Source organism: Amphibalanus amphitrite, unplaced genomic scaffold (assembly GCF_019059575.1).
Source record: "Amphibalanus amphitrite isolate SeventyFive unplaced genomic scaffold, NRLGWU_Aamphi_draft 000935F_arrow, whole genome shotgun sequence".
NCBI classification, from domain to species: Eukaryota; Metazoa; Arthropoda; class Thecostraca; order Balanomorpha; family Balanidae; genus Amphibalanus; species Amphibalanus amphitrite.
The window spans coordinates 179,330-204,507 of record NW_024882429.1 but is presented as its reverse complement, the minus strand read 5'-3'; the positions used below and the strand labels follow the sequence as shown (position 1 = coordinate 204,507).

At 52.0% G+C, this 25,178-nt stretch overlaps 2 protein-coding genes across 10 annotated transcripts in view; one reads left to right on the top strand and one right to left on the bottom strand.

Annotated features, from left to right (window-relative positions):
* The window catches only part of LOC122368273 (ubiquitin carboxyl-terminal hydrolase 2-like), a 40,484-nt gene extending 31,686 nt beyond the window's left edge, over positions 1-8,798 (top strand). For all 3 annotated transcript variants that reach the window (XM_043342056.1, XM_043342057.1, XM_043342058.1), the window contains exons 3-11: positions 2,257-2,445; positions 4,831-4,957; positions 5,348-5,492; positions 5,676-5,762; positions 6,075-6,173; positions 6,456-6,603; positions 6,965-7,158; positions 7,432-7,542; positions 7,954-8,798. In XM_043342056.1, the coding sequence (XP_043197991.1) occupies positions 2,257-2,445; positions 4,831-4,957; positions 5,348-5,492; positions 5,676-5,762; positions 6,075-6,173; positions 6,456-6,603; positions 6,965-7,158; positions 7,432-7,542; positions 7,954-8,038 (1,185 nt within the window). In that variant the 3' untranslated portion in view covers positions 8,039-8,798. The remainder of the gene's footprint in view (positions 1-2,256; positions 2,446-4,830; positions 4,958-5,347; positions 5,493-5,675; positions 5,763-6,074; positions 6,174-6,455; positions 6,604-6,964; positions 7,159-7,431; positions 7,543-7,953) is intronic.
* LOC122368271 (ryanodine receptor-like) overlaps positions 8,788-25,178 on the bottom strand; it is a 124,521-nt gene continuing 108,130 nt past the window's right edge. For all 7 annotated transcript variants that reach the window (XM_043342042.1, XM_043342044.1, XM_043342047.1 and 4 more), the window contains 11 exons: positions 19,814-19,916; positions 19,076-19,195; positions 15,684-15,774; positions 14,790-14,971; positions 13,913-14,043; positions 13,344-13,499; positions 12,396-12,603; positions 11,227-11,358; positions 10,389-10,545; positions 9,864-10,029; positions 8,788-9,508 (listed from right to left, as the gene is read on the bottom strand). In XM_043342042.1, the coding sequence (XP_043197977.1) occupies positions 9,343-9,508; positions 9,864-10,029; positions 10,389-10,545; positions 11,227-11,358; positions 12,396-12,603; positions 13,344-13,499; positions 13,913-14,043; positions 14,790-14,971; positions 15,684-15,774; positions 19,076-19,195; positions 19,814-19,916 (1,612 nt within the window). In that variant the 3' untranslated portion in view covers positions 8,788-9,342. The remainder of the gene's footprint in view (positions 9,509-9,863; positions 10,030-10,388; positions 10,546-11,226; positions 11,359-12,395; positions 12,604-13,343; positions 13,500-13,912; positions 14,044-14,789; positions 14,972-15,683; positions 15,775-19,075; positions 19,196-19,813; positions 19,917-25,178) is intronic.

Here is a 25,178-nt window from a genome sequence, read left to right as displayed (position 1 = left end):
ATGATGGAGGTCAATAGGAACGACCAGTGACCACTGCCAATAGAAAGCCAATGGCTTCAATGTGGAGTTCTGGAGACATAGCTGCCCGTTACGAGCCACTACCAGGGAGATGCTGCCGGAACCTTGGTGGCACCGATTCTGATCCGCTGGAGTCTCTGTCGATTCGGTCGCGATTTTCATCTGAGCCCAGCTGCTCGATGCAATAAAGCAGAGCGCTATTGGTGTCGCATTTATGACCCTGAAAGCGTCATTGATCTTACACCGTGCATTGGTATAAAAACAAACCTGCAATGCGTAGGGCGAACACATGTAAACGTTTGCTGGTTCATGACTGACTCACTAGTTCATGGGCATGCTGCTGTCATGTTCCCCGTCCGGGCATCTAAACTGTAAACCAACAAATCGTTACGGGTACACTCATTATGCTGGATCCGTTACCCAATGGATGCACCTGACAAATTCCTCCTCATTCAGAAGTTACGGTGCTCGATGGGCTATACGGCTGAGTTTGTGGTCGAGACTGTCATCTGCCTACCACCTCTTCCTCCACATCCACGTAATTATCGATCTGTGCGTCTGCCTCTGTCTGTTTGTCTGTCTGATTATGTTCCGTTTCGTTCCGCTCCGTGTCCCGTTCTCTCACGGCCTCCATACCGGTAGTCCCGAGCCGCCGTCTACCACCGTTGACCACCGTTATCTGACGGTTGTGGGTCGTTCGTTCTCAGCCCTGAATCCTCCGCCGGGGATCGCTGATCACGCGCAGAGCCGCCGGCCGCATCCGGGGCATAATTGAGTTGATTCGTCATTCGCTTTTCTTTAGCGAGTGAGTTGCCAAGTAGGGATTATTTGCTCGTCATGCCCGAACAAAAAACGCAGAAGTTCCGGATGAATGAGGTGCTGAAAATCAGTCTCGCTCTCTTGCGTTGGAAAGCGGAGACTCGGTAAACCAGCTCGAGACTCATTTGTTCCGATTCATTGAACCGTCTGTCGATATGCAGTGAACGGGTGCAGTCAGGTGTCTAGGACACCGTCTGTTCCCCAGTGTATGTCTGCAGTGGCTGAGTCTGGTCGGGTGGATAGCAGGCTGCCAGAGTCCCACCGTCGCCCTGGCGTCCTGCCAGCACCGCCGGCAGCCGGCGCACGTCCGACGGTATTTATGCCGGCAGCTCAGTGACCCGCTATTCCCGGGGGACACGTGACCTCCCCCCCCCCCCCCCTCCGGACAGTCATCAGCTGATGGCACCAGCTGGCTGCGAACGGGGCTGCACGGACAACTGTCAGCCGTCAGTCGGCGACAGTCGCCCCCCCCCCCCCCTCGTCCCCTGCTGTTATGCCATCATCCCCACACTGTATGCATGAATACAGAACCCAGCGAGCACAGGCTTCGCCAAACCGGCACAGCAGTCGCCTGACTACCGAGCACGTGACTTGCCACCCGGGCAGGTAGCCAAACATGGCTATGATCGCCGGACGCGCGCGGCAGTTTTTGCCCACCTTCTGTCGCCGCGCAGCCACTGTGGCCGCTCGGTTTTTCGGCAATAACTCATAGAAGCGGTTCGGCGCGGTTGCCTTTTTGTGGCTGTGTTTCGGCGCGCCCGCTGGTCGATGCCAAGCTGTCGGCTTAGGCTGCATGGCTGGTTGGTTAGACGGGGAATTTAGGGCTGGTTCTTGACGGAAAACAAAATATCGCGATGGTGGAATTTGACCGGAAGGTCCCATTTGTTGTGCCGCCAGATCGTGGTCTTATTTTTCTGTTGGTCAAAATTTCATCTTCGATAGACGGAAACGTTTGGTAAACCCAATTGGTAGGTATGGTTAAAATCGCTCGTGTCTCCACGTTGGCAACTAATTGGCTTCACTCTTCCAGTTAAATATTGGAATTGCAACGGCTCGTATGTAGAAGTGAGTTTTAACCAGTAGACTTATGGAGACGAATCCTTGTTGTTTGTTACACCAAGCTCAACACGGGAACACTCGGTCATGCTCAGACTAGTGCAGACTGCAGATGCCACGAGACTGATTGGTTCAGGTTTATCGTTCAGCGACATACTCGTACACTTCGATAAAGGCTTAGAGAGTTCGAGATAGGTGCTGTGGTCGATTGTGGGTAACAGGGTTACGTTTTAAGTGGTATCGTAGGCTCACTACAAACATCACTGTCCCAACGAGTAACCGGATTGCTAGTGTTGACATGCTTTAATCCCCGTCCCATATCGCTGAGTTGTCATGACCTGACCCTCGGCGTTTCTCCCACAGGAGGTTAGTTCGGTGTCGAGCCGCCAGTCGTCGCTGCTGTCGGAGCCCGCTCTGCGCCGTCAGAGGACTGAGAGCTCCGGCTCCAGCTCGGCCAGCACCTCTCCCGCCGCCGAGAGGCCGACGGAGACCGTCCCCGTCCAGTACGGGCCGCAGGACGGCCTGACCGGCCTGAGGAACATCGGAAACACGGTGCGTACCGTACCAACACTGGATGGACACGGACCTGCGACCTTGACTTCAGAGCACGCCTCCAGACCCCGATCAGCTGGTCCTGACACCCGGTGCCAGACTACGGTCTCCTGATCCTGAATACCGGCGCCAGGCCCTGTTAGTCCTTGGACTACACGGTACCGGACCCTACTCTCAGGCTCTTGGACACAGGCACCAGATCCTGTTTCCTGCGCCTAACCTCACCGCTAGATCCGTTGTCTAGTGCATGAACACCCGATCTTCCTCTACATCTATTGGACCCCGGTAGCAACCCCTCCCTCCTGACTTTCAGCAGAGAGGATAGGCGCCAGACTGCACCACACCGTGCTCCTCCCACCCAACTCAGCTGGCAGCGGCTCTGCGTCAACCACAAACACAAACTTCCAGCCGTGAACCGGCCCCTGTCTGCTCCCACTGGGTCAGAGATGTCAGAGATGTGACTGACTGGGTCAGAGATGTGAGTCACATCTCACGGTTCAGCCCGCTCCAGTTCGTCGTTCTCAGTGACGCTTGATGTGTGGCCTGATTTCCTGCGCGGCAGCAGACACCTGCGTCATTCCAGACTGGGCGGCTGGTGAGTCACCAGATAGAAATACCCACCACCTGGCCCCCTGGTACGCCGCTGGAGCCCGCATCCCCGTCGGATTTTCCCAGTGATCATCCTTCCTCCCTCCCCATGGCTGGTCGGAGCTATCGCAGCGCCATCTGTGTAGAGCAGACTTCCGCCTTTGAGCGAGCTGTAAACACTGGTGTGTGTTGATGCTGGAGCGAACCGTGCGGTGAGCTAGAGAGACTCCCTCGCCAGCCGGTGCGGCGGCAGAGAAAGGTATCAAACTGGGCTGCTGAATGGGCTGCTCATCAAATGCTCATCAGCCTCGCAGCCCATCAATCCGGCTGTGGGTTGGGACGAGGCTGACTGGTGCTGCGCTGAAACCAGTCAGTCGCGAACAAATCAGGAGCCTTCCTGGCAATGGGTCAGCGATGGGCGTGCCTCCATTAGACTACCTGCCGCCCGGCTCCCTCCCGATCGTTACACTACGCCGCCGCCAGACACGCGAGCCGCACTGCGCTCCAGTCAGTGTGTCACGTGATGTCTGCCAGCCCCGTCAGTGTGTGTCACGTGACATCCGGCAATGGTGGCTGACTGGGCTGACATTGGCGTGTCCTTGTGCCGCCGCCCGCCACCCGCGGTACGCGCGCTGTGTTATGGATGCGCCGCCTCCGCCCGCCGCTGCGCCACGCGAAGGTCACGTGTGGCTGGGCCGCACGCAGTTGCCCCTCCCTCTCCCTCTTCCACCCCTCCCTTACTCTACCGGTATCGATGGCAATATACCTCGCAGGTAGGCACTGCGTATGAAACCGAACCGGTGTCGGCGAGGCCATGGCGCACTGCCAGCTCTGGCGGAAGTCTGGCTGTAACAGGCACTCGGCTGTTTAGATGGGAGTGGAACAGACACCTACTGTGCGTATATACAGAGTTGGAGGCCACTGGCGGGGTGCCGCATGCCTCACTGAATAGGTGCGAGAGTCGCGTGGTGTGGGACAGAAATAAATGATATCTGTGGTTGCGAGAAACTTTTACATGCGGAGCGTCAGACAATCTTCGCATCGGACGCCAGTGTTAGCGGCCTGTGTTACGGCCCTCGTCTCTTTTCCGCTCCTCTCTGCTGTGTTACGAGTTACGACCCTTCCTCCCCTCCTCTCCGCTCCCGCTCCTACGCTCGACAACATTGCCACCACTGTGTAACTACCCACGCACGCACTAACCGCTATTGATGGCCTGTGCGTGCACCATACGAGGTTAAAAACAGCCGTGCCGTGACCGCTTCAAACTGGATTTAAACAGCAGTCAAGGTCGACACTCACACCGTTCCGTGCTTCTATCCTCAGGATACTGAAATCCTTCTCCTCCACGCCGCAACCCCACTCCGGGCTGGACAGGCAACTTTATCTCATGCGGGCTGCTCCCTTGGAGCGGCACCGCTGCTCCCGAGGGAGCGCACCCCGTAGCCGGGTGCAGTGAGTGCCTTGGGGCTGGGTGGCCTGTCCTCTGGACGGGCTCAGCCCCGGCGACTCACTAGGGTGCCTGCCCAGACCAATGTCTCCCCCTAATTCCTATCATCCTTCCGGCTCTGCAATGGTCTTGTCGACCGAAAGGGCCTAACCCAACAAAACAAAAATCGACACTCAGCCCCGCTCACATCATCACATCAAATCGACATTGTGGCAATCAGATCCATTACGTCCTCTCGTCAAAGCGATGACATCCTACCCGACACAATAACACCCCAACCACATACGCTACTATCTTGCTGTTGTGTGTAAATCTATCGTCTAACTTTCCGCTCACTTCTATCCCGGCAGTGTTTTATGAACTCGGTACTGCAGTGCCTGAGCAACACCCGCGCTCTTCACGACTACATCCTGCGAGACGGGTTCACCTCGGAGGTCAACACCACCACCTCCAGTATGAAGGGCGCGCTCATCCAGGGTAGGTGCCTCACCGAGCGGTAGAAGGTGCCGCCAGTTCTTGAGCAAGTGGATCTAAGTTTTACTGTAACGGGCGACACCGCCTTGGGGAAGTCATCATAATAAGCCTCATAATAAGCCTAATAATAATCACAATAAGCCTCGTCATCAGAGGAATATTACGATATCAGTTTTCAGAAAGAAGAGTTTTTTCTGTGGCAGTCCCTAAGACAATGGTAGAAACCCCTCAGTATGTTACAGTTAGTCCAATGAGGCTGTAAACACAGGCTGGGGTCTTCATCAAACATTGGTAGTGCTCACTTGACACCGTAGGGTCGTGAATCCCTACATCATGCTCGTATTCAGACACGCTCGAACCAGACTCCTCACTGGCCCATTATCCACCCTGCAGCGTTCGCCGACCTGATGCAGGACCTGTGGAAGAAGTCGGACGAGACGGACAGGGTGGTGACCACGGCGCCGTTCAAGTCGCAGATCCAGCGGTTCGCGCCGCGCTTCATGGGCTACCAGCAACAGGACGCCCAGGAGTTCCTCCGGTGAGTGTCGGGTCGTCTGGGAGGTCCTACGGGGAGTGTCGGGTGCCCCGGAGCTCCTCCGGTGAGTGGCTGGACGCATAGGAGTTTCTTCGCTTAGTGTTGGATGTACATATGTCTCAGACGAATTTCAACTATGCTTGCAGCCGTGACAGCATGTTGACTTACGTATTTTGTGGTTTTCAGGTACCTTCTAGAGGGACTGCACGAGGACGTCAACCGTGTCACGTCTCGGCCGAGGCCCATCACGGAGGATATCGACGACAACCTCAGGTACCGTACACTGTACAGGCCACCCTTGCTAGCGTCAAGGACTTAAGTTATCTAGCTTACCGTGGAATGTTATGGTTTGATTGCACCTTTGTGGACGTTAATTAATTGTGTGCGAATGGAGTGTGTGCTCAATGCATATTTGTGTCGCCCATGCTCAGGTCCTTTCGGCTCGACTCAAGATTGTGGCGATAAACTTGTGTGTTAAAAATGCCCTGTTATAAATACGGATAGCAAACTGTTATTTATTTGAGATTGCGAAGATTCGCTTCCGAGCCGTGACCTCATGATAACAGATGAACATTTGGCCCGCAGTGACAGTCAGAAGGCAATGGAGTCCTGGAAACGGTTCATGAGGTTCGACAACTCCAAATTCGTTGACCTGTTCGTCGGACAGCTCAAGTCCACTCTTCGGTACGTAAACCAACAGCTGCCAGGATGGCACGATGTATAGCTTATTTTTACGTTTGCTCTTGCCAATGGTATGGCGAAGCCAACAATGTGTTATGGCTAGGCTAGACTTCGATGTGTTATGCATTGATTTATTGTTCCAATGTGAGTAAAGATGGATTGGTTATCGATTGCTGAATCGATTTCGCATGCGGCCTGTGCTGTATGTTTGGTGCTCGATGATGTAACGCAACCTTCCAAGTTCCAGAACCCTTTCCCACTGTTGACTCGCCCCTTTTCCGTTAGGTGCACCGTGTGTGGCCACGCGTCCGTCACCTTCGATCCGTTCTGGGACCTGAGTCTGCCGATCCCTGCCAAGACGGGCCAGGTGCGCCTGCAGGCCTGCTTCGACCTCTTCACCAAGGAGGAGGTGCTGGACGGCGACGAGAAACCGGTCAGTGCGCCGGGGAGGGGCGCGTAGAGGGCTCCGTTCATCGGGTCTAACGGAGTCACATGCTGACGTGATCTAACTCTAGGTCTTAACACACATACCTCAAACACTGTAAACAGTTTTCAAGGACTTCTACTTGACAGAGAATCAATGTTACTGTTTTGATGAGTGAAAGATCAGCTGACCTATATTTTCGGCTCATATTTGATGCAACAGCGCGTCTTAAAACCGCCGGTGTGCAAAGCATGTTTTCTTGGTGAGAACGTCTCTCATTGCATTGTATTCACGTTTGTGCAATCCAAGATGTGGTATCGCCGCGATGATCCAGCGTAATCGATGGCTAATCTCACCGTTGTCCTTTCAGACTTGCGCCAAATGTCAGAAGCGGCAGAAGTGCACCAAGAGTTTCGCCATTCAGAAGTTCCCACGCATCCTTGTGGTGCACCTGAAGCGGTTCTCGCCCCAGGAGCGGTACCGAGGCAAACTGAACAGCGTGGTTGACTTTCCACTCTGCGGCCTGGACCTGTCCGCCTACTCCGAGGGACAGGGGTCCTGCAAGTACGTACATGCGGGCTGCATGCGCTATTTTGGTGCGAGCTTTTTATCAATGGGTTTATGATGTTGCCATTTTTCGCGCTGACTCACTGTTCGTAAGTAATCTGTCGATAACTGAAGGCGCTTCTTCGACAACTGCTTATAGATCGGTAATTTTGGCAAGCTATTGCTATCCCTCACAAATTAAGTGGAATGTTTTTCTAGTCTTGACGCACCTTTGTGATTTAGCGGTCTCTCTCCACTCATTCACTGACCGAACTTATTTGTCGTGTTCAGGTACAGCCTGTACGGCGTGGCCAACCACTCTGGTACGCTGTACTCGGGCCACTACACGGCCTACTGCCGCCACCCGTACTCGTCCGAGTGGCACGAGTACAACGACAGCAGGTCAGTACCGTTCATCAACGCTCAGTACCAAAACGGAGCAGTAACGTTACAGAACTACGAGCACCGTTTTGTTTTACAAAGCTATTAGAGCATAAAAGTTGTTGAACAAAATCAAAACATGTTGAATTTGTCACAGATCTGGCATACTTTTTGTCCCTATTTTGTACAGCGTGATAAGCTGGCTCGTCTTCATGGTATACTGTTTGAGCTTCAAGGCATCAAACAGTTTTACTTCTGTGTGCATTTTGCTATGTTATTACGACCGTCAGTTGGGATTTACGATAAGCTGGGCAAAATCTAAGGCGCTCTGTTTGACTAGAACATTTGACTCCTCTGTAACTGATTCTTTCTACGACAGACTATTGCACCGAAAGCTACACCTCATTGTTGACCGATCTCCCTTCTGCGCAGAATTCGCACCACCTCGATGCGCTCTGTGGTCAGCAAGGAGGCGTACGTGCTGTTCTTCGAGCTGGCCGGCTCGCCGGGCCTCTAACCGGCCGACCGGTGCCTCTCCCGCCGCGCCCTCCCTCGCAGTGTCGGCTCGAACTGTGCGTCTTTCAGTCAGGGGCGGCGCGGTGGACGGTGCGCGTGCGTCGACGGTTGTGTGCGGGCCGTCGATGCCGATACGATGGTGGCGAAGTGGATGGGAGGTCGTCGATGGTCGTCAGTCCTCGTCGATGGGTGGACTGTGGGATGACGAGGTTGGAGGTGACGCGGTGTTACCTCTCGCCGGTGGCGGAGTGGATGGACTAGTGCCGCCGGTGTTATGAGCGTGTATTCACAGTGATAAGAGTGAGTGCGGCGGGGCAGCGAGGATGTGTTGGTCGCCGCTGTGTCGATTGGCGGTGATCTGCGGCCGCCGCTCAGTAGGTAGTGTTGCTGGCACCGCTGTGTGGCGCCAGTGTCGTACGAGTTCGTCCCGCGCCCCCTGGGAGCGCTGCGGTCACCAGTGGTTCGAACCGCGGCCGCTAGGTGCTGAGGTCTCTGTCCCAGGTGCGAGGGACGGCATTGGTTGTGTTTATCACCCCCAGATGGCTCCCCAGTCGCTGCTGGTCCGCTGGTGTCCTCTCACTTGCTGTCTGGTCGGCGAGCGGACCCCTCGGTGGAGCCTGCGGGCCCGGGGCGGAGCCCCACCCGTGATCTAGTCGACATTTGTAGTGCAGACCGCGTGCGAGAATCGTGTGCATGTCCGTGTGGTGAACACTATATTAGTGACTTCACACCGAGTGCAAAATATATAACCGTCGTGTTTCTACTGTATTGTCGTGTATATTCAACCAGATTACAGGATTCGATCGTTAAAAACTCGAAACGAAACGCTCCGGCCAACCCACTGGCCTGGAGGACAGAAGAGAGCGGTGGTGTTCAAATATGACTAGGGGTATCACAAATGGACGGGGCGGGCGCAGTTATCAGAGCAGAGAAGCTCGAGTGGCGCCCCCCAGCGGCGCTTATACCGATCACCGGGTCACACACGGAAAAGACGGGGGTAGAAGGCGTCTCGGTCCTTCCAGCGGACCAAAGACACACCCGGAGCGGTGCAGGGACAACTCGTCCCCGCTACGGCTCAGACACAGGGCGGGCGAGCCAGACACCAGCTCCAGTGGCAAAGGCACGCTACTGGCACAGACAACTTCACAGGGTGTCCATTGTCCAATAACGGACACTGTAAACTGAAAGTATTTTTCTGTCACGGAGAATTAAAGCCAGGATCAGCGTAAAACTATCTTTGAAAACTGTCATCAAAACTTCAATATCTACCGCTGTATAAAGTTTCATTGTTCTTGATGGGAGCGCCTAGCTGCCGCCGCCGCCGCCCGTCAGCTCATCTTCATACTGTTTGCGGAAGCAGTCTCCGACGGGGAAGAAGTCCCAGGAGCGCTGTTGGTAGAGCGTCCACACGTATGTCTCCTGACCCGTGTACTCGGTCTCGTCCTTGTTGATCAAGTGCATCAGGAAGAACCTGTGGGAAAGAGGTGAGAGAGAAGTGAGAATGTGAGGTGAGAGGGGATCGGGTAAGAGCATCCAGTATTACTTGGTGATCATAGGTACGTTCATACTCCCCACCTCCTGAAGTTCGAGTAACCTAAAGACCTATTTTGACTATGGAATGGACATCACGGCATTATCTCATACATTGAACAGCTGTTTTTCTTTCTGGCTCACGAAACATTCAACATTCGTACCAGCAACGTAAATCGATGATTCATGTCTCAAGACAATAAAATCTACTTGGTATTTGTTATCACGTGCATCTTGCAATGGACACAACAATAATGTTGTGCTGCTTTGCACAGACTGCTCGACGATGATCTCACATGTAGTTGGCCAGGTTGTGCTCCTTCTGCACATGCGTCTCGAAGCCGTGCGGCACGTTGTCGAAGTAGTCCTTGCCGATGCCGCAGATGAAGCAGTTGGACTCCATGTCCTCCTTCACCGACTCCAGCTGGTCACGGAGCTCGCCGAACGCGTCAATGATCAGACCTGCGGCGCGACCAGAGAGACGAGTTAGGTGGGTGATAAACACGCTAAAGTGAAAAACCTAAGGCTTGAAACGATATGTGCATGATGTAGGCAGCCGCTGATGCATTCTCCAACTGAAAAGGCACGTAAGAACTTCATCAAGATGCACCAGATTTACGTGAACTTGAAGTTATATCAGTTGGAGTTATTAGTTATAAGTTATAACAACCATTTGTCAGTAGGAGTAGAGCGCTACGATAAACGCTAAGATAAATGATTAATAAAATTCATCCGACTCCAGTATATTTGCCACATTACATGCACCAGCATGGCACGATCGTAAAGAACGTCCCCCAAACCATCTTTTTTCCCGCGCGTACCCTGGATGATGGCCAGCAGGATGACGATGACGAAGAAGAAGAAGGAGATGTCGAACAGGATGCGGTACACCTCGTTGAGGTCGCCGTCGGGCGGGTCGATGACGTCACCGATACCACCACCGGCGCGCACGCCTTGGTACAGATGGAACACGAAACACTGCCGGAGGGAGGGGGGGGGGGTCAGCGGGTCAACATCTAAAACGTGCCGCACTGAGGTCGAATTATAGGAGGCATAATGTGAGCTTCATACATTCCTCGAACACACTCAGGCGACAAGTGAATTAAGAAGTTCGTATATTGGGACAGAAATAAAGTAGTCACCTATAAACACTGCAGATAATCACGTCTAGTGAAAAATATCGGACACAGACGTGGCAGTGGTGACTGAAATAAAGACGGCGCCCAGCAGCATGAATCTAGTTGTATGTGAAAGGCAAGCCGGGCATCAAACAGAACAGGACATGCCAATTGACATGTCTTACTGAAGAATTCGACTGAAAAAGTGGCGTTGAAAGACTATGATTCATACGACTCGCAGCCATCCGGAACATAATCCATATGGATTTGTGTTTCATTCCGGCTAAACGTCATTGAACAGCGTAGGGAAACGAGACAGATCAGACTATGAAAAGCAGCAGCAACCACTAAAAACACGAACAACAACACTATTAATCGTTTCTGGAAGTAAGATGCATCTTCAAAGTCTTGCATAGTAGGAATTGATGTACAAGATTGAGAATTATACAGGATCGATGATTCCCGCGGGTATCAGAAATTGATGCTCAGACCAAGACTAGTCCGGCACAAAAACCCGTGATGACAGGCGTAGCCCGCTTACTGTAAACATGTCGTGGCACTTTTGGTCGATGTTGTCATCCTCGGCCTGTACGTAGAACTTCCGGAAGAAGTTGAAGGCGATCACGGTGTAGATGTAGACGACGATGGTCAGCAGAAGCAGCGTGAGGCAGAGCTGTGAGACGAGACGAAACGTCAGCAGACGGGTCAGCGATCGTGGGTGTAAGTGGGGAGCAACGGTGATAAGGCGACGGGATACAGACTCAGGCATGATAAGATCATAGATACCCAACACATTAAACAGGCAAATAGGAATGGAAACGTAAACACAATACACATAGCCAACCAGTCAGCCATACGCACAGCCATTCAACCACACACAGACACACATACACAGACGACAAATGACAGACACCCCGAAGTTTGCAAACGATCAGCGCGGGGGACTAAGCGGATAGTTCCGACAAAGAACACGTATATTCCAGGAGGTAAACATGTTGTGCAGCCAGCGGAACGGGTGGCCGAGACTGCCACGGGAGGGGATGACGTAAATCCACGCAATATATGATGCGTGTGACCGATAGTTGACCTACTGCAGACGGCGGAAAAATAAATCTGGCTGTAACTGCGCTTGTCATAGGTCATCCGACGAGGTAAAACAGTTGATAGGCCTGCCTACACAAGTTGGCAGTTCCGAGCTGCATACTTGAGATAGGGTCAGTTCAATTTATCAGCCTGTGATGTTGATGTTTATGAACGATCTGGCGAAATGATTTATCGGAAAACAACATAGCCAGTAGATCAGTATGAATTGATCTGTCCCGTGTCGGTCTGCGGCTGGTGAGCGGCCACATCAGTGCCGACTATTTACCGATTGGCGATCCGTTGACCGTAATCCACGTATAGCCATCGCCGATGATCACATCAAATATTGTGCGTCCCACGACCCAAGCCATCGTCATTTCATCACCCGGGCTTGCACATCGTTCGCGCTCAATATCTGTTCGGTGTCCTCCGTGAGCACTTACAAAGGGCAATGCAATTTTGAGGCTGGTGATTGAATGAAAATTAGCAATTAAAACCATAGCCTAATGCTCACAAGGGTATTTGAAATATCACAAACGACCATCTCGTAAGTACCTATCACATCATCATCTTCTTGTACGCTGAAATATTCCCACATGCACCAGCCCCCACAGTGAGTGTTCCAACCTGTTTTCCGTTGTGTGTGACCGACTGCAGGATCGTCTTCAGTGACGGCACGGCCACGGCCACGTCCAGCAGGTGCGCCGCGAAGAAGAAGTAGTTGTAGTTGCCCAGGATGGAGAAGACAAAGTACCACAACGAGTACAGGAACGCATTGTCGGTGAACGTGACACCGATCTTCCACAGTTGGTACCGCCAGTCGATGGACGTGATGCTGCGGGGCGGAGCAGAGAACATCAGTCACACCCCGAGGTCCGTCATTAGCCCCACACCGCCGCATAAGGAGCTCACATAACTTCCGTCCGGTCAGGGTCATAGCCAACCGGCGGCTCACAGGACTCTAAAACCGGCGGGGCTCCTGCTGGTGATGCTTCTAATTCCTATTCGCCGTCGCCGTCACTGTCACCGCTGACATGCGAACAGACAGTCCAACAGAGACATCTCCATAATACCAACAAGAAAGTGCGCCAGACGGCCCGAAAAAGGTGGTAACACGGTTCGCTGCGAGCGAGCGGGACAACATGGTGAACGCCGGCGTATAGCTAACGGGATGACGATAACGGTTAAAAACAATGGTGGAAGTGGATTTGCAACTGATAACAGCGGCTAAGCGGGAAACTTGTTGATATTTACAAAACGCAAAATGTTTGTTTCCATACGTGGGCATGACATTCCTGCCGATTATCGAAGTTTTTAAGACATTTGAGTAAAACCAAAGAGGATACAATCACAGTTACGATTATTTGCGAACGTAACTCGAACTAGGCACTGCTCATCCGCATGTTCCTATCAATGAACATTTTCAAGCAAATTGACAAGACAGGAAATGTAGGTATCTGTGTCCTTTTTCGGACGGTAAAAGTGCCACTAAGAGCCCATCTCGCCAGCTTTTGAGAAGCACAACTCACAAATGGGCGTAAGGTATCCTTCCTTCTCACGACGGGAGATACTCACAAGTGGAAGAAGCCGCTGCCGGTCGACTGCTGCGACATGGTCACCGATTTCTCCATGCCGAGCAGGTTGCTGATCTGGTCAAAGTCATACGAGTCGCTGTACTTTTGGCGGACACGCTTCTTGACAAACTTGTCCCAGTAGTTGGCCGGGAACATTCTACAATGAACGGTAAAGGCACAAGGGTCACTCTCTGCACAGTAAACAGGTCATCACGAAGGTCGCAGAACACTGACCGGTAGGAACATGACCTCGCCGACCATGGACCCACCGTGGAGGGCATTGGAGTGTTATAGATGGACCACCCAACGCCACAGACAGGCCGATCAATAAAAAATACAGTGAACAAGCAAGTTTATAAACAGCATTCAATATTTTATTTGAGCTACACCTTGACCGCTGTCAAAGCTTGGTAGCACCTCCATCCATACGATGGCCTTCCATGGCCAATAAGACAGAGCAGCTGGACTTTGTGCAGCCCAGGCCGTCAAGCTGTCAACTTTTCCGCCTATCCCAATAGATCCACGTCTGCTCTCCTGGGGCCTACCAAAGGCGGCGCTGGTGCGACTTACTTTGCCGATATGACCAGTTTATCCCAGTGTGCCATCAGATCGTCATCTTCAGGCTGAGAGGCCAGGTACAGGCCGTCGAACTCCAGCTTACGGCACACCTCCTTCTCACGCTTGAAGATACCTAGAGGCACCTGTAGACGGAGTCGTGGTCATCAGGGGTCGATTGGGAATGAGGACTGTAAGGGATGGTTGGCAGGACTGCAAGGTCAGCCGGGCTACTGCTGAGGGTCAGTGAGGTTAAAGCGGTAAGGACAGCAGGACCTGTAGCGGTGTAAGGCTAGCCAGGTCAGGTGTACAAGCTTAGCCGGGCCAACAGGGCGGTAAAGTTGCTGGGTCATAGCTTCAAGTTCAGTTGGTTCGATAAGAATTGCTCTGCCCTTGTAACCAATGGGTAAATGCAACCAACTGACCAGCGTCCTACCTATCTTAGCTCATCTACAGTCATCTCTCGTGTGCCTTCATAGCGAGTTTTATTGATGGAGCCATACAGTTACCAAATCATGAATTACACGCACCACTGCTGTTATTTACTACCGAGTCCATCCGTGTGCCAGCTGTCGGTTCAGCCATCCATCGAGCACCGAGCCAGTGGGCTAGTCATGACAGAATAGACAACCCATCCAACAACCATCAGTAGCCTTGACCTTACCTCGAGGTTATTTATGTAGCTTTTCTTATAGTCACTGGTCAGAGTAGTACAGTTACCGAAGAACAGTTACCGAAAAATGTGAGTCAGCTCCAGTCAGCTCCGTATACTTAGGCTCATCTCATGCACGACTGCTTCGATATGCGCCTGAGCTAATTTCAATATCCGTTACAAAAGTGCTCTCGTTTTTCCTCGAATCTGTTGTTTTTGCCTGTATCGAAGAAGGCTCACCTTGAGATGATAATAGGCGACCAGCATGAAGAGCGAAACGATACTGTGAATGATAGACATGAGGCGAACCACGTGCTCCAGGAAAAAGTACTTGTCGTCGACGTGGATCCATTCGGGCCCGTCTTCATCGTCGTCGTCGCCTCCGCCGTCCGCGCCGTCTCCAGAGCCCGTTATGTCCAATTCTGCAGGCCAGAGAAGACAGTCAGAACTTACTCAGTACTCACAACACACACGGCGGTTACTAAGGGTGCGTCGACACACACGGCGCTCCAAAGCGGCCACAGCCGGGGGCGGCATCCCGCGCACCGTATCAGGCGTTGGGTGACAGTCAGTCATTTGTCACTGAGTGGGGTGACAAAGAGAGTTGTGGTGGTCGTATGACATAATAGGCAGCGGTGAAGACAGAATGACAAATGTGTGGGCAGATTGACAAGTGCGCGGACAGAGGACATGTCTGGAAGACGCGATGATCGGTGAGATTTGAGGCGAGGGTTTTGTAGTGAGCGGTTCAGAGCCATGTTGAGATGAAGTCATCTATGCTGCTCGATTGATCTTTGATTTTACCGGTGAGTTATTGCTCAAAATCGTAGATCGACTTTATATTGATTGTTTTATCAAACTCCGTACCATGTCTGGTTTGGATGGAACACGCTGATACGTCCGATCTCGACCATTATTCTCCTATCATGATGCACGCTTAAACCCTCTCAGAGATAGAGCAGCTTGACAGAGCTATCTGTGCACGTAGGTCAGTTCCACTATCTATCATAACAGCTGCATTAGGCTTAGTGGACAGCTGATATGGCCGTGTCTAGTTGGCATGTATCTAGGAGAGGGGTATCTAGACTGGTATCTAGGAGAGAGGTATCTAGTTATGTATCTGTGAGCACGTACCGCCCGATCCCGATCCACTGCCCGATATCTGATCAGCCAAGTCCGCCGCCGATTCTTCATCATCTTCTCCGTCCTCCAGCAGGGCACTCGCCTGTAGCAAACGTTTAACAAACAGAAATCAGTGCCAGTACGTCCATCCACTAACATCCCTAGCGGAGTAGATAATCATAATGCAGGGAGTGTCCTCTAGCAGAGCACTCGCCTGGAACAAACGTCAAACACACAGACATCAGCTCCAGTCTGTTCACAGCACTGATACCCTCAAGGTGATATGGAAGGATAAGAAGGGGATGGTAGCTCAGAATGAACGCTCTGAGGTAGCTCAATATAGCCCAAAGAAGCTAAAAAAGTACCTAGCTCAAAAGAAGGAGTGTTCCGTGGCCCACAAAAGATCGGTAAAACCTAACTACTCGTATGAAAGTGGGAAGTTTAATAACATTGTTAATGCTTACCTAATAACGTGATACGATATAAAAATAAATGCAGACTTTGTAGGTAGGTGCAGCAAGGGCAACACTAAAAGAGGTGAGTTAGGAAAGGAGGCCACGTATTGTGCTGTCCCCAACACTATGTCCCGCTGTTATCACCTGATATACTGCACGGACACAACAATTCGCGACAAGGTTGTTAATGGCCAGCGCTATGCAAATTGAGTCACTTCAGATGTAACCCCGTGTCGCAAACGTTGCAAGAGGAGACGAAAGTGTCTCGTTTGTATTGGCGGCATTTCAGTGTCAGATCCTGACCACTTCTGCACTTGGCACGGTGACTTGCTGAAGATGAGCCGGCTCAGAACAGGTGCGTTCTCCGCCAGATGACCCAGCCACTGGAGTTGGTTCGACCGGCCGCCGCTGACACACACTCAGTGGGTGGTTCAGCGCCCTTGACACGCGGCGCGGCGCGCGCAGGGGACGCCGCAGCTCCCATGACTCTCGGCTATACATCACGGCACGTCGTGCCGGCCGGCCATCACCACAGGCAATCGGACATTCCGATAGGTCGCCTCTAAAGGTCGCCGACAATGCCGCCTCCCCACCGGCCAGATGCGAGCAATGGCCGCTTCGCGACAGCTATCAGCATAATTCAGACGGATTCAGCCGGCGCGCTGAGCTGGGCACCGAGACGACGGCGTGACGCACCCGGCCACCACGTGACACGGGTCAGGGTCACGGCCAGGGGACGGGCACAGGAGGGGAGGGGTGACGCAGACACCCGCCGCGTGGCAAAACCGGCTGTTGAGACATGGCTCAGCGACATCGTGTCGTAAGCATTCAGTTGGACTGTCGCCCCCGTCGCCAAGGGGACCATCACCGACATGTAAATTACACGCAAATTGGATGTAAGGCAGTAAAAGAGCGGTAGGTCCGGCACTTTGAACGCGTTGTGCCATCGCTGAATGGTGCTTCCATTCAACTGTCGCCGACAATTTGAGTCGGTACCCGTGTGAATCACCGGTACTCGTGAATAGTGAGGCAGCCAATTTCAAACAGTGCCTTCGATTAGATTCACAGTTATTGAATCGAAAAATAGCGGCATCCATTCCATTCATTTCAAACAGCACATCAAAAGCATGCCTTTGTGGGTCAGCCCCGTCTCTGAGATCACGTAGCGCGCAATGATGGCATGCTTATCCGGCACGCTATGTTTTCTGTTCTCCCAGTGACATCGTCGGCAGTCCTCTCTCCCTCTCTCCCGTATTGTTCCATCATGGCAGAGAACGTCAGCAGATTTGTAATAACCTGATGGCATTCACCAGCCGGACTTGCCGCTGGCCTGGCCGGTCAGGGGAGGAGGGAGAAGCCGAAACCCCAACGGTCGCGGAGTAGGGGCACAGCAGTACTTAAATCGGCTGGAGGCGGGGCTAGCGGCGCCCGAGGGCCTGCAGCACACGCCGGCCGGCCGTGCGTGCGCGTCGCACCGGCCGGCGGCGTCAAAATAACGGGGCCGTGGCGTCGCCGGGGGCGGGCGCCCCTCCCCCGGCACCGCAGTGGTCACAGCACCGGTCAGCCAGGTCACCGGGGTCAGTCAGGTCAGCCGGGGTCAGGCTGGCACCTCAGCAGACAGCGGACGGCGGACGCCTGGCCGGCACTTTCACTGGCACTCGACGCTCATGAATTGCCAAGAGGCCGGCATTTCCATGGTTGCTCGCGATGCGTTTCGCGGAGACGAAGGTCACCATGTGCTGGCGGCGGCGCCTTCTGGCAAAAACGGCCGCCAGGTCATCCGTCATGGAGGCAGCGGTGGCCGGCGGTCGCGGGGAGCGGCCACCGGGGGGACATCGGCGACTGCAGCGCCGGCCGCCGCCGCCCGCCGCCGGCGCATGCTAAACTACCCACCGTTGAGAAATAACGGAGCCACGCTGCCAAAGCTCAGATTAATGGCCATCGCCGGAGAGTGTCCGAGGTCCCGGTCACCGGGACTAGGTGCAGTCCATGACAGCGGGCCGCGACACCTGCCACGGGCCGGCTGTCCGGCAGGCGCCGTCATGAGCCCTGTCTGAGTCCCTGACACATGCCGACTGTCCCGTAGGCGTAGCTATGAACCCCCCCCCCCCGTCAAATGTCTCTGCCACGGGCCGGCTGACCCTCTGAGGAGGGGGTGGGGTGGGGTGCTATGTGGCCCTGTCAATGCCACGGGCCACGAGTCACAATGCCGCGAGCCGGCTGTCCCTCAGGAACGACATTAGTGGTCCCTGACGTCATTGTCTCCGAGGCGCTTCCAGGAGAGCCTCGTGGCTCATGGCAGCTCGGGAGCTCAAGGCATGGAAGCCCGGCGTTCAAGCCATGCTTCCACCAGGGAGCGCTGCCATGCGTCAGTGGCCCCTGCCGCCGCGCGGGCCGGCTGTCCCTCTGGGGTAAGAAACACCATTAGCCCGAGCCACAAATACATATGGACCCGAGCCAGACGACTGGCAGCTAACCTTATCAGTCACAAATCGGCACTCTGGAGATGTCCTTGACCCCATAGCACCATGGAGATGTGGATTATTGACAGATTTTTACGATGCATGCATGATACGGGTGTCTATGCATGAATGTATGGTAGTGTGTATGAAGTAAGCATAATTTGACGAATGGATATGTGCATTGTGTATTGCGTATGCAAGTATGTTTGACGCATTACGCATGTAATACGTCGTCATGTGGTGGACCTAGAGAAGTGCAACGATTATCAAATTATCTTATTGTAACGTTGTATGTAACTCTTAATGTTTTGCACAAGGTCATAAATTTTTGTTTTGCACCAGCTTCGCTACCGTAAGTTTGGCAAGAAATCAAGAGTTTATTTTATAGTTTTGTTTGAAGTTTATGGGCCTTTGATGTGCGGTGTTAGCGACTAACTGTCCCGTAAGCACCATCACCCCTGACCCCGGAGCAGACACCATCGCTTACCTTGTAGAAGAGCAGCATGAAGTTGATGCAGAACGCCAACACCAGCGCCATGTACTTGAGGTTGTAGAAGTTGCGGGCGAGGAAGCTGACCACGCGGTGGACGTACTCGCTAAGGTCAACCTGTCCAACAGAATACGCGACAAAGGTTATGGCTGTTGAACGACTCGAAATTGCTCATTCGACAACGCACAAAACAAGTAAACACTAGTAAAAACCTGGTCACGTCAGCACTCAGAGAATGAGAAGACACTACTTGGTATGCTCGTTTCAGTTAACGACTACACTGACTTGGCTTCATTCCATCCATCGCGGAGAAGCACGCACAAGGATTACAGGCGAGAACGGGGGACAGGCTCACAGACACAGATATAAACGATGTGGGTGGCATATTTGAGGAATCGGGAATGGTCTCTACCAAATGAAAGAGACCATTTAGTGGCGATGGCGGATGGCACAGAAAGACATGGCGGACGGGACAGAAAAGACAGACCGATTCAGTGCAAGACAGATGGCAGGGGGCGCTTGAGAGACAGACAGCAGACGCCGAGAAGCGGCAAACATTCAATAGAAAGAGTGGACAGATCGCGGAATAAAAGACAGACGGCTGTAGGCGGACGGCAGAGAGCAGAAACAGCGGACATTGGACGGCAGATAAAAGACACCGAGATGGTTGAAACTTAGGTAGATAAAAGAAATATAGCCGGCACAAGGCGGACTTCTCGCAGCACCCCAACCTACCTGAGCGACGGCGGCCGGCTCGGCGGCGGTGGTCGGCGCGTTCGTGTCCTCCTTCTCCTCCAGCACAGCCGCTTGCTGCTTCTCAATCTCCCTCCGCTCCGCCCTGAGGACAGAGGGAAGGGAGTTTAAGGCCATTGTAGCCATGTACTTCTGCCGGTCACCGCTAGGCCCATGTACTTCTGCCGGTCGCCGCTAGATGCTGTGAACCGCGAGTTACAGTTTTGCTAATAGGTGTCGCTTTTACCAGTCTCTAAATTGCTAAAGCCTTCGATTAAGTTGTGCGCCCCCCTTTTAACGTTCCGTTCGCTTAAACTGCTGTATTGTTTGGACAATTGTATTGGCTATGTGTATATTAAAAACCATATGTATTCGTTTATTACATTCGATGTTCTCGCCAACATGTGTGCAATACTAGATAACTAAGTTCGTATGTAAAATTATATATGTCTCGATTTTGTGGCGAAATACAACACAGGCTAAGGTGATCGTTAACTTGCTTCGGCAGTTGGCATTTCACGGGTTTGTTTTGAGAGCTCTCCTACGCGCGTCCCCACCCCTCACATCCAACCTTTTACCAGTTGTTCCACCTACTCTCCTTCACTGCCCACAACCGCATCCAGTTGCCCCACGATGGGGAAGCGGCGCCGTCAGCGCCCGCTATCCGACTCCTTATCCGATTCCGACTCTGACTCTCCTCTGAATCCGACTCCTCCCTCTGCCATGGATACCGACTCCCGCCCGACCGTCAACCCTCCCTCCTCTACCCACCCTTCGACTGATCTACCCGGTACCGACCCTCGCTCGTCCACTGACCACGCCCTGACCGCTGACCTGACCTCTGACCCCGCCCGGCACTCTGACCCTCGCTCGTCTACCGACCTCGCCCGGAGCCATGACCCTCGCCCGTCCACCGACCACTCCCGGAGCTCTGACCCGCGCACGAACTTGGCCAACGCACCTGCCTGTGCTTCTGTCGATCGATCTCCACTCGAACCGTACTTGTCTCTCGACGGCTCTTATCTGGTAGTGAAGGCTAGCGATAGTGACTTCTCTTTCCGGAAGATTAACGTTTTTTGGCCTCAGAAGCAGATCGCTGCTATCTGTGGACAGCATGGCCCCGACATTGAAGCCCCAGCGAACGGTACGCTAGTTATCAAGACTCACAACCGGAAAGACACCAAGGCACTCCTGAAGACGAAAGTTTTCTGTGGCAAGGACGTAACGGTATCCCTCCACCAGGCCCGCAACTCTTCTAAAGGCACGATTTTCGCTCCAGAACTCCGTCACATGTCCGAGGATGAGATCCTGTCCGAGCTGAGGGGAGAGGGTGTGACCCACATCCGACGCCTCACGACCTTCCGTGATGGTCAGCGACGGGACACCAGCCTGCTCGTTCTCACGTTCGAAACCACGACCCTGCCCGAAAAGATAGCCATTGGCTGGCTCAAAAAAGATGTCCGGGTGTTCATCCCAAATCCACTCCGGTGCTTCAAGTGCCAACGATTCGGACATGGAAGCTCCACTTGTCGTCAGGCTGCTCGCTGTCAGAGATGTGGTGAGGCCCCTCATGAGAACTCCGAATGTTCTAAGCCAGTCTCTTGCTTGAGCTGTGGTAGCACAGACCACTCTGTCTCCTCCTCACAGTGCCCCACGTGGAAAAAGGAAAAACGCATCTGCGAAGTCAAGGCTAAGTCCGGCTGCTCTTATCCCGACGCCCGCCGACGCGTTGAGGCAGAGGCTGCCACTCCGGCTCCCGGTCGGTCTTATGCCAAGGCCGCCACTACTCAGACCACTTCGTGCAGTACACAGACGGACCCGATCTCGGCACTCCCCCCTCTGCAGTGTCTGAAGCCCCTGACTGCGTCGACGATCACATCCACAAACACCAGCGACGCGACGGAGACCATTTTTGGTGACCCGATGCCTTCCTCTCCCCCCGAGTCACAGCCTGAGGCTTCACCAGAGATCGCTCAGCAGAACAAGCCCTCTGCCGGAGCTGCTCGCTCCACGGCAGCCTGGACAAAGGTCCAGCGCTCGAAAGGACCCCGCCCCCAGCCCCCAGCAGATCATCGACAGTCTACAGGCACACGCACGTCACGTCCACCTGTCAGAGTGTCACTGGGCCACAACCGTGCGTCAAGTTGGGCTTCGCCCCGTCGTGGTGTGTCTAACAAATACTCTCTCTTAGAAACACAATAAACAGCCTACTCCAGTGGAACTGCCGAGGCCTAGTTTCAAACTGGGCCGAAAGCAAGATGTTTTTCTTACTCTTAGCCCCAATCGTTATCGCGTTACAGGAAACATGGCTTCTCCCAACAGACCCTTACAATTTTTCTTTATTTAACTATTCTCTCTATCGCTACGATGAGACCGATGGTGAGCGGCGCCACGGCGGCACCGCCTTATACATAAGCAATGATTATGTGCATGACCTCATTACTCTTAACACTCCGTTACAAGCGGTTGCTTGTACTATCCGGTTGCATGGAAGGAATATAGATATATGCTCAGTCTACATTCCTCCGAATACAGATAATCATACACTGGAGAGAAATCTAAATGATCTTATAGCACAGTTTCGACATCCGTTCCTTTTGCTCGGAGACTTTAATGCCCATAGTCCGATGTGGGGTCGTAACATTAGAGTCTCCGATCAGCGCGGTGAAATAGTTGAACGTTTCCTGGACACTAATCAACTTGTTCTCCTTAACAAAGGAGACAGCACACATTTTTCATTAGCACACAATAGTGAATCTGCCATTGATCTTTCCATATGTTCGCCACAAATCGCTACCCTTTTTGATTGGTTAGTAGATTGTGATATTCATCATAGCGATCACTATCCAATCAAACTGCAAACAACTTTCCAAGCTAATGAGGATGCTACTTCTACCTTCTTTCCGCGGTGGAACTTGAAGAAAGCCGATTGGGCAAAGTTCGAAGAGTTTTGTGACATTGATCACGAACAGTTCCACTCACCTGAGCAGGGCATCGCCTTTCTTACAGACATAATACTCACAGCCGCAAACAACTCGATTCCCACAACAACGGCGTCACCCAGACGTAAACGGGTTCCGTGGTGGTCCCCGGATGTGGCAAGAGCACTCGCGAAACGAAAAAGAGCTTTCCGAAGATTTTTGCGGCTCCGTGATGATGATAGTTTAATTGCAAGAAATAAAGAAAGAGCCATTTGTAGGAAGGTTATTCGTGAAGCTAAGAAATCTTCATGGTGTTCGTTCATATCGCAATTTAACTATCAAACACCACTTAGTAAGGTATGGTCTCTGGTTCGCTCCCTATCCGGTAAAAAATGTTTTTCCAGTCTTCCGATTCTTCGCGTCAATAACACACTCATTACACAACCACAAGAAATCGTTGACACGATAGCAGCAGCTTTTGCTCACTCTAGTTCATCCCAGAACTACCGAGCGAGTTTTACTGTAAACAATCGAAGAACATTTGAACTACCACTAAATGCTTTCACATCAAACAATGTAGAAACATATAACGACATATTTTCTCTCGATGAGCTGCGGCAAGCTATTTCCTCGACCGGAAACACTTCTGTGGGGCCTGATAAATTACACTACGCTTTTTTCCGACGCCTACCTGACAGCACCTTAGAATTTATGCTAGCAACTTTTAACGACTTATGGACAAAGCACCTTTTTCCGGATGCATGGCGACAAGCTGAAGTCATTCCACTACCCAAACCCGGAAAAGATAGGAAAAATCCCGAACATTACCGACCGATTGCTTTAACAAGTTGCTTTGGAAAAATATATGAACGAATGGTTAGTAAACGCTTAACTTGGTACCTAGAGGAAAAAAGTTTGATTTCCACTTTCCAAAGTGGCTTCAGAAAAAATCATACGACATACGATCATATCATAAGGTTGGAAACTGACATCAGAAAAGCTTATAAATATAAAAAACAAACTACATCAGTCTTCCTGGACATTTCAAAGGCCTACGATATGGTATATAGACCGGCTTTGATTTATAAAATTCACCAAATGGGTTTTAGAGGTCATCTTGCATTCTACTTAGTTGGATTTCTGTCGGGTACTCGCAAGTTCCACGTTCGATATAGGTCCATACACTCGGATACCTACCAATTCGAAAACGGTTTACCACAAGGAAGTTGCTTGTCGCCTGCTCTTTTCAATATAATGATTAATGATCTTTTCGATACAGCTCTGCCAGGTATCAATTATTCTTTATTTGCAGACGACTGTGCTATTTGGTGCTCAGATTCTGACTCGCAGCACTCTATTCCACGATTACAGAGAGCCTTGAATAATATTGACACATGGTCCCAGAAGAATGGCTTTATTTTCTCACCTGCGAAGTCGGCCGTTATGACGTTTACTAAAAATAGTCGCATGCAACAAGCCTCAGATCTAAGACTTTCTGGCAACGTTATCCCTCGCGTCAACTCGTTTAAATTTCTCGGTGTAGTTCTGGATCCCAGACTTAGTATGAGCAAACACGTCCAACATATCCACACAAAATGCATGAAACGTCTTAACTTATTCCGATGCATAGCCGGCACAGATTTTGGTGCCGATCGGAAAACTTTGCTTCGCTTGTACAAAGCCATAGTTTTGCCGATTATTGAGTATGGTGCCGTAGTTTATGCAGGAGCCAGTAGCAATACGCTTAAAAAATTAGAAACTATTCAGAACACATTCATTCGCATTGCAACCGGAGCCATGAAGACTTCGCCAATCCCGTCTCTTCAGGTAGAAGCGGTTGTACCTCCTCTGAATATCCGTAGAATGGAACTATCATTACGATACATATCAAAGGTTTTGTTTCATCCACAACACAACACTTTTGCATCTCTTCGCATTTTACCGTCGATCCACCACAATTATCTGGGTCCTGCGGAAAAGAGGTCAGGTTTGACCATTGCTTCTAGACACAAAAAATTCACAACAGACTTAAACTACGAGCAGCCAAATATACAACCACTTCCGAAACTTAGCACTCCACCATGGCGGAGAAAACAAAGGGACACAATGCTTCTTTTCGACGGCTCTAAAAAGCACATGTCGATGGAAGAAACGCAACAAAAATTTATCCAAACACGAGAACAACTTCACGATTTTTATTTTATTTACACTGATGGTTCCAAAGACGGTGATCGAGCAGCTTACGCTGTATTTTGTCCTGGTGAAAATAATAACGTTATAAAACAAAGTCGCCTCCAGAACGAAACCAGCGTCTACACTGCGGAACTACATGCATTGTTCACAGCCTTGAAAATTATCGCAGAAAAGGAATGGCACAAAGTGGTGATATGCTCAGATTCTCGCTCCGCAATTCAGTCATTGCATACTGAATATCCATCATCACCATT